The sequence below is a fragment of the Leptodactylus fuscus genome, chromosome 7 (genome assembly GCF_031893055.1).
Source record: "Leptodactylus fuscus isolate aLepFus1 chromosome 7, aLepFus1.hap2, whole genome shotgun sequence".
NCBI lineage: Eukaryota > Metazoa > Chordata > Amphibia > Anura > Leptodactylidae > Leptodactylus > Leptodactylus fuscus.
Window position 1 is genome coordinate 67,826,448 of NC_134271.1, and position 9,646 is coordinate 67,836,093.

The 9,646-nt window shown below is 42.7% G+C and overlaps 1 protein-coding gene across 2 annotated transcripts; it reads right to left on the reverse strand.

Annotated features, from left to right (window-relative positions):
• Positions 1–7,315: 7,315 nt before the first annotated feature.
• Positions 7,316–9,039, reverse strand: UQCRFS1 (ubiquinol-cytochrome c reductase, Rieske iron-sulfur polypeptide 1). 2 transcript variants are annotated; one of them, XM_075282069.1, is made up of 2 exons: positions 8,851–9,039; positions 7,316–8,199 (listed from the first exon to the last, which is right to left on the reverse strand). In XM_075282069.1, exons 1-2 carry the CDS (start codon positions 8,957–8,959, stop codon positions 7,589–7,591), a joined length of 720 nt encoding a protein of 239 aa, XP_075138170.1. In that variant the 5' UTR covers positions 8,960–9,039; the 3' UTR covers positions 7,316–7,588. The 2 variants fall into 2 exon arrangements, with proteins under 2 accessions (XP_075138170.1, XP_075138169.1); XM_075282068.1 differs by having other exon boundaries at positions 8,749–9,038.
• Between the last annotated feature and the right edge of the window lie 607 nt (positions 9,040–9,646).

Below are 9,646 nucleotides of genomic sequence, written 5' to 3' on the forward strand. Positions count from 1 at the left end.
TATTAGAAGAAATTCTGTTAACAATATCCCATATGAGGATCAGACGTGTTGTGTCCTATATCTCACGTGGGGGTCATAATCACCGTCTCGTCTATTCTTGATGTGATTAAATAATAGTATATTATTCACGTTTTTCATAGGAGCAGCTCTTGACATCAACTAGTCTTAACATCAAGTTCTGAGCAGACACTGAACAAGCAGGGGATGCTGGGAAATATCAGCTCCTTTCCTCTTCATTTTCTGCTGCCATTTTCCATTGCGGTTTTCTGCTGTTGATTTAGGCCCAAAGAAATATTTTTTTCTGATCTTGCTGATCCACGGCAACTTCCTTTATGTGAACTTTCCCTTAGAAGCAAGCATAACATTAGAAGCCTTGAAAAGCACCTGAAATTGTCAATTTTTCACAGCAGATTTTCATCTATGGGGTAACTATTGTCACAGATCCCTCATAGACTTGAGTTTTTTTCAGGCATCCTTTAAAATAAGCAAAAATTGGAGATGTCCTATTTTATGATGGACCATTCATACAGTCTATCAAAAAACAGACATATGAATAGCGCCTTAGTTTGACACGGTCTTGAAAATAGATGACAATGATTTTTCACAAATGTGCAAATAATTCCTAAGGTCGCTTACATTTGTGCAGTTTTTCCATTGACTCAAGGATAAATCCGCAGGATCCAGGTCCTGTTGGTAGCAGTTTATCTCCTGAAATGATTAATGGTCAGCATAGGGCTGAATATACCCAGTCCTTCTGACCCTGACCTCTGCTGTTTGGTGAAGAGTCTAGCGGCCTCACACACTTCCGAAAAACCCATAATACAGAGTAGGATTAAAAGGGTGCATGGGTTACGGAAAATCAAATTGCAGCTAATAATCACTTTTTCCCAACATTCAAGGTAGTACCATAGCAATGTAGACTAGTAACATGATCAGGAAGGGCCCACAGCCTGAAAAACATTTCTCAAAAAGAAAGATCCGAGCTAGGCTAGTCGCAGACGACAGTGTATATTTTGACGTCTGCAAACTAATTTCCAGTATTCCGTTTTTGTGGACCATGCGCCATCGGTGTGTCTTCAGCATCAGTGCCGTATTTCTGCAAAAACAGACAGTATTGCTTCAGTGTGTCATCCGTACTTACAGATCCCCAGATACAGATGAGACACCAAAGGAAAAAAAAACCGCCTGTGGGTAGCTAGATATCTGTTCTACAAATACAGATATCACACACAGAATACATCCATGTGTGGTCTGTGGTTTTTAGTCTTCCATAGGCGAGTCTGCGTCTCAAAACACTCAACAGAGTAGGCCCTGCTCTATATACTGTATTGCGGTGTGGACTCAAACCCCCACACTGATCTGTGGAAATCAAAGTCGTGTGCATAGACCCATAGAAATAAATGGGTCAGTGTTCAATCCAGGAAAAATACGGAGAGCACACTGATCTTGCCCACAGTCGAGTTTAGAGCCCAAATCAAATCTGTAATATGCTTGCGGAAGGAGAGCACATGTTGGTCCTACAGAATTGTTCAATACAAGTGCCTGCCCCTTCAGTCCAAGATCAGACCAGAAAGAAGACAAATCCCATGAGAGCTGTAAGCTAGGGAAATGGCCAACATTATCAAGTAACTAGTTTTGTCTTGAATACTGGAAATCTTTTTTTTTTTTTTTTTTTTTTAAATCTGCAAAATAAAGGACAGGTTGGATTTCCTTCAAGCAGAGGAGAAAGAAATGTACAGTGAAGGAAATAATAATAATTAATAACTACTAGAATACTGCACCTATACACAAGAACATAACTACTGCCCCCTGTATACAACTTACATGATTAGAAATATATTACTGCCCTCTAAGACTATAGCTACTATAATATTGTCCCTCTATGTACAATAAATACTATATTACTGCCGTTATGTAGAAGAATGACTACTAGAATACTGTTCTCTACATAAATGTATAGAACCACCAAATGACCATAACATTCTGTTTTGTACAATAATATATCCACAACTAGCAGGAGGACCCGGCTTCGCACGGGTATATTTCATTTTGTGTTTATGTAGTGGCCCCATAAGAATTGCCCAGTTTTGCACTGGTGTATTTTGTATGTCGTTTGTGTCCATAAGCGTCATGTGATCATGTGTATCTACAGTAGGTTTTGGATATCAGTGTCGGATTGTACATGTGGAGTGACCATGTGTCTGGCAGTTGAAATATGAGTGAAAGACTTGCAGGTTTGTATTGGCTATTGCAGATCATTGTTTTGGGAATACAGTATCTCAGGAACGGTACGTCCGAGAGAGTTGAGGCCCGGTCTAAAACTTTTCAGGACACCTGATATATCCGGCCATAGGCGCATCTGGACTCAACCTGGCAAGAAATCTGTGCACCTGAGGAAACACAATGCACAGCTCGAAAAGCGTTGTTAAGTCAACTTTTTTTTTAAATAAAACTCATATATTGCATCCATCTTGTCGGTAATCCATTCCAAGGAGCAGTGAGCGCACCCCACCCCCAGCCGATGGCTCCCTTCACTTTACTATTACCTGGTCCTTTGAGACCAGTTTGTGGATTCTGCTGCCACCACCACCTTTGATGCTTCCTATTGGTGTTGTGACTGGCTCACAACACCCGAAGGTGAGGGACCAACTGGTCCATTTATATCAGTTTTTATTGTCATACATTCTGCAATCATTTACAGATCTGCACTATAGCACCAGACCAGTGTAACTGACTTGATGTTAAAAATACTCAATAATGCAAGAAATTAAAATGAGAAAACAGAATATATGAAGGGCTTAATGTTAATTGTTCTTCATTTATTATTCCGTACAATGTAGCGGGAAGCTGGGGAACAGTGCATTTGTGCGACTCTCCTATGGGATTCATTTTTACAGTGCTCACTCTGCATTCAAAATGACATGTCACCTCTGTTCTATGTTTTGGTATAATTCCGGGGATACCAAATATATAGTGGTTTGTTTGTTTTTTTTACATTTTATCCTTTTAATAAAAATCTAAAACCTTTAAAAATATATATTGACACATTCTGACACGTGACACTTTTATATTTCCAAGTACAGGGATGCATAGTGCACCCTTTTTTATAGAGCCAGGTGTACTTTTTAGTTATATATAATAAATTTATATAGGCTTTTATTCAAATTTTTATCAATAGGTGACAAAACAGCTGTCTTTTTTTTTCTTTTTCCCGCTACAGCATCCATCACATGGAAAAAATATTTTTAGAAGTCTGCAGAATGGGCATTTTCAGATACAAGGATACTTAGTGTGTAGATATTTCACTGTAATTTTATGTGACGTGAACTTTTTTTTTTTTTTGAGGGGGGGCAATTTTTGTATAACATCTGCGTTCGGGTCATTCCATTCTGCTCTCCGCATGAAGAACATGGAGAGAGAAAAGGCCTGCAAGCAGAAACTTTTGTCTCCGCATTTCTCATGAGGAAAGAGAGCGTAAACCACACAGACTAAATTAAAGTCTATATGGTCCGCACGTTTCCTTAGGTTTCCACTTGGGGACGACTGAACGGAAACCCATGTGGAGATGTGAACCAAGCCTTACTATTTTTTTCGTCCCCTGAGGGTGTTGAACGTAAAATTGTTTGATTGCAAGTTCCATATTCCTTCTCCCAATGACAATCTTTGTATGCAGGATACCCTCACCTAACACACAGTCTTCATCATCATCTCCTCCTCCTCCTTCTTGCCAGTCATCATCCATAAAGGAATGAGTATCCAGTAAACGGCAATCTGCCCAGTCATCCGGCTGGTCTGCAAATTAAAGTTCTGCCTGGCCAAGTTACAACTGTATTGCAGTCTATGGGACTTTCGGTATGTTACTATTGCGGCTGGTGGAGACCAACCTCAGTGGGAATTTACTTTGGAGAAGGGAGATCCTGGCCTGAAATCATTAGCTTCGGGTCTCTGCTGCACATTACAGCGGAGACCCAGTAACTATGGTGACCACGCTGTAGCAGAACGGCCAACATCTTTAAAGACCTGGCATTTAGTATAGTATTACAGCAGATGTCAAGAAAGAGTTAATACAGCTTTTCTCAATACCTGAACTGACTTTGTCTATGCCACAAATCTCTTGAAAAACATGAATGAGCATCCCAAAACTGTCTCGGTATAGGTTGTAATTTGCAAATTTCATGAGTGTCAGAAATATTGGCTGCTGCATGGGATCCATGCAGCAGCCAATTACTGGTATCTATTACTGGTATGTTAAAAAAAAAAAAAAAACCTCTGAACTTTAAAAAGGTCTTGTTGTCATACCAATATAACAGATATGGGCAAGTGGCAAGATAATTTACCCCCAATGTATTGCAATTAATATGAACAATGTTAAAATTCTGAGTGTGTGTAGAATTCCAGAACCCGGCTGATCTTACCATACCCATATATCAACAAACTGTACAAATTGCCAGATTGGCAGTCATGGTTCACGTTGGGGTCCCACCAAACACATTATCTGTGATGCATGGTGTATAAGTGACTAGCAGTCATAAATTTAGCAATAAAACGGAGTATCTGATTAGTATCATCCGAGTTTTTCCATTACCCATGATCCTGCTAGTGAAACAAAACAAATGCTGATTTGTTTCAGGCAAACTAAAATAGCTGCCGCAAAATGTTTGAGCAGGAAATACACAAGAGACACATCTGTGACTCAGCTGGTGATGTTTTAGCACCATGTGACAGTGTCAGCCAATAGATAATGGTTTTCACTACATACATGTAAACTGCAGTTCTAATCAGTTGGTAGTGACAGTGGCAGACATATTTCCACTGTTGCTAGCTTTGGTGGCAGCAGCTACATGCGGTTTGGGCACACGTGATCATTGGTATGGTCCAAGCAGTTTCAATCAGGGAGTGCACCAAACCAGGTAAAACCCACACAGCTCCTAACAGCAGAAAAGACTTCTTACAAACCTGAGTCTTGTACCCAGCCTTGTATATCTTCTCTGGAATAGTCCCAGTGCCCTGTACAATAAGGGTAAAGAAACCAACTGGCACTACCTTTTGACAACAAACAAAAGGCTGGTGATTACACTTACCACTAATCTTTTTCCCTTAAAGAGGACCTTTCAGCACTTGGGACACGTGGTATTATATACCGGTTAAAAGTCAACAGTGCGCTGAATTCATGATCTGCGCCCCGGGTAAAGAGCTATCGGTGCCAGTACTGTAGCTCTTCACCGTCAGAAGGGCGTTCCTGACAGTCAGTCAGGAACGTCCTTCCTCACAGTAGCGTCTATAGCACTGTACTGTGAGATCGGTGAGGAACACCTTCCTCCCATCCTGATAGTGCTCGTCCATAGACTAGTACTGGGGAGGGGGCGTTCCTCACTGCTCACACAGTACTGCGCTATACACGTTGCTGTGAGGAAAGGCATTCCTGACTGTCAGGAACGCTCTTCTGAAGGTGAAGAGCTACGGTACTGGGCCCGATAGGTCTTTACCCGGGGCACAGATAGTGAAAGCCGACAGTTTCCTCTATGCACAGTCCAGTCCTGCTGCTCCAGCGTCGTCTCAAAGTGAAACTGCTCACGGGGTGTGATGCCACAGATCCCACAAGAACGTGCCAGGGGAACACCAGAGCATCAGGGACAGGAGAGTATGATTTCCCCCCCCCCCCCCCCGATTTGAAAGTTAGAAGGGGATGTGCAATTTTTGACTAGACAACTCCCTTTTAAGTCAATAACAGCACCCCAAAGAGACTGCCTCCTCCTCGCAGACATGATAAATACCTAGTTCTTTAGAAGTAGCAATCCTCTTCTGCAGTACTTAGAGATCCATGAAAAATTATATATACCGATTCTGACATCTAAGCTCAGTACCACCTAGAGCAACTCTTTATTATATTATGGGGCAAGTCTGCAATGTTTGCTTTTAACATCTGGGTTTCTCCTGTTTATATACAGCAGAGACACAGCACTAATGTCCACAATGTAGTAGCTGTCCAGTGTCTGGAAACCAGAAGTGTAATAGTAACTATTGAGACTTGCTTGTGACTGGCCTCAATAATTATATAGCGATTCTGCCATAGACTGCAATAGTTTCATGATTGCCGGTTCACGCCCCCTAAGTTAGCAAAAAAAGGTTATACAAGATATTAAATACAAACTATTCAACCCACACCTATTTCCCTAGATTCACCTTTATAACTCTGTGGGCTTACTGTCCCAAAAGGAATACACTCTCCCTGGTGTGGTCATGGGTGTTACAAAAAGAAGCCTTGCAAATTAAGGCTATACTTTTCCCTCTACTATAATATCTCCAAAAGAACTGAGAAAGCCCAGAATAGATACCAGCTGTCAGATCGCCACCTATTTGATATTAATAACACATCCTAAGGATGAGTCAACAATATCTATGTTGTAAAAGACCTCTTTACCATTTGCAAGATCACTTCTTGTAGTCAATGAACTAAATAATTCTCACAGCACAAGGTTTGCCACAATTGTAGTTTATACTATGGGCCCATAAAGTGAACAAGCCACAACAAATGTAATAGGGGAGGACTGGGAGGTTGGGGAACTTTCGATGTGTTTTTCTCCTTATTCTATTAAATCTATAGGGAAAATGCTTGCAATTCCATAGCTGAAATTGACATGCAGCACCTTTCCGTAACTTTTTCCCCTCTAATGTGTGTATGAGATTAACCAAAGTCTCATTCACTTTGCTTGTACTTTCCACAAGGTTTTTGCAGCAGCCCAAAGGGGTTTTTGGTCCAGAATGGTTCCAGACCAAAATATGGGGAGCTGCGACTGGATGCTGGTGCACTGCACCGGCATCCAGTCGCACACTCCGCTCTGGATTAGGCCCAAATGAATGGGCCTAGTCGGGAGAATTTTCAGGTGAATATCGCGATGCGACTCTGCTTGAAAGAATGAGCACGTCGCTTCTTTTTTTCCCGGAGCCGGAACAGACTGCTCCCAGAAAAAACAAGAACTGACGGCTCCTATTGATTTCAATGGGAGCAGTCTTTTTGGTCAGGATTTTGAGGTGGATACGACCTCAAAATCCTGACCAAAAAACTCTGTGTGAACTTACCCTTAGTAAATCTTTTGCCGAGCAGCCTGGACTCCAAAGACCTTCTACAAGCAATGCACAAACATTACAGCAAATATTCCACTGAGAATTAGTTGCCCACATAAGACTGCTTCATTCACTACGAGCAAGAAGTGATCTTGAAATGGCAATTTAAAAAAAAATAAAAAAAAAATAGAAAGTTGCAGAACTTCTCATACACCATTACTACATCAACTGGAGGACAAAAACAGGAACATTTCATTGTAAAGTCAGAATTTAATTGCACCTTTGTACAGAATTTACAAGCTCATGGCTTCCTGCGAAACACTGATGTTTCCTTTATATTAAATACCCAGACAGACACTTTACAATTTCTTTGTATAGTAGAAATGAAGATAATCTTCACGTCAAGCTTGGTGGTTTATTAAAATGTTGGACACTGATCTTTTTAAAAGCATGTAACACATCTAGTGCAAACAAGCAAGCTCAAACAATAGAAACCCTCAGGGAAGAGAATGGTGCTTAATGTTCAACCAACTATTACAAGGTCTTCAGATGGGAACTCATAGTAGGGAACCTCAAGGTTGAGCGGTGCAGGACCCTTCCTAATTCTACCAGAGGCATCATAATGAGAGCCGTGGCAAGGACAGTAGTATCCTCCGAAGTCTCCCGCATTGGCAATGGGTACACAACCAAGATGGGTGCAGACTCCAATCAGGATGGCCCATTCTGGTTTCTTCACCCGGTCAAGGTCATGCTGGGGATCTCGCAATTCGCTTAGCTCAACCTGAGCCTCCTGCTCAATTTCTTTGGGGGTTCTGTGGCGGATGAACAAGGGCTTGCCTCTCCACTTGAAGCACATGTTCTTGCCTTCAGGAATATCAGAGAGCTTGACTTCAATTTTAGACATGGCCAAAACATCAGCTGAGGCGCTCATGCTGGATACAAACTGACTCACGACATTCTTAGCCACATAGGCAGTTGCAACTGTGGTGACACCAGTGACCAGGTACGAAAAGCCTTTTCTCGCATCATCGCTGGGGCGAGAGGATTTCCTGCTGTCTGCAACTTCTGCCCGGCGGTAGTCTGAGAATTCAGGTACAGTGACATCACTGTGCAAGAAGCGAACAGTGGCAGGACCTGCAGAAAAAGAAACCACCAGCTGAGCGTTAAAGAAATCCTCCAGCGTATTTATACAACAGAAAATGGTGAAACTTTATTGATTATGAAGTAAATGACACCTTGTATAACATTAGAAAATAGACCGTCAATCTCCTATGGATATGACATCACTATGGAAAACCCATTTGAGGGCTGTAAACCCCTTTAACTGACCTCAAACGCTCATCCCCCCCTTTCCTAAGTGTAGATTTATTGTGTATACAGATTTCGCCTCCACCTGAGTTGGAGACATGTCCTATCCCAGGGGTCAGAGATTACAAATAAGGCCAACCCTCTGGCTTCACACTAACTTGGGTGTTGGCAGGGAAGTCTCCCCAACCAGTACAAGGGCAGTCTCCAAAGCCAGAATACTCTTCTAGATGATGGGATACAAGTACAAGTCTCAGCAGACCTTGCCCTACAGAGAACATAGGAGAAGGTCACGCTGGGATTTGTAGTTCTCCGCTACACAGAATGCCTTGGTCACTATTACACAAACGATAAAGCTTTCCTGGAGCCAGTGCTCACCATTAATCCCAGCAGTAACGGAGATGGCTCCGCCGGCGGCCTGGCCGCTCAGGGTTTCCCGGCTGAGGAATGGCCTCTTGACATCTAGGAGGACTTTCTCACCGTGCAGTACAGCTCCGGAGGCCAGTGGCTTCAGCTGCCCGGCCACAGCGTATGAGGTGGCTGACAGGTACGGGGAGAAGGCACCGGAGCGGGCTGCCAGGGACAACATGGCTGCTGCAGGTCAGAACTGCGGGGACTCGTCGCCGGTCAAAGCGACCTTTAGCAGGAAGTGGAAGTGACGAAGGTGCGCGACGCTGTCAGGATGACGCGGGAAGACGCGTCTGAAGCCAGGTCTTCGAGTCTGCCAGGAAGTGGGCGTGGCTTGAGAGACAAGTCTGGTATACCTGAATTCCCTAAAGTAATACTGGCAAAAGGATGACTGATAGATCTGACAGCTGTCATTGGCCGAGGAGTCGCAGAATAGGAAATGAAAGCTGCATTATGATTGGTTGCTGTGGGCAGCGAAACAGTTTTGCCTTAGACTGTTAATAAATCTGCCGCATGTTTTGATAAATGATCTAATTTGGTTACACCTGTGCTTGCTTATAGGCTGAATAACACAGAGACGGGGGGGGGGGGAGAGAGAGAGAAGCATAGAATCATATTGTTAATAGAATAATACTATACATGAGTCCCCCTTTGACAACAATAACAAAGGATTAAGTCCCGCCCTTCCTATTTCCGGTCGAAGATCTCTTTCCGGTTTTGAGAGTTTGCCATGTCTAGCAGGGGTATAGGCATACTGTTTCGTGGTTACGACGAGCCTGCTGCAGAACCTCATTTGCTAAATGCTATACAGTATATATATTCATTTGCCGAATGCTATATATGTATAGCATTCGGCAAATGAACACTG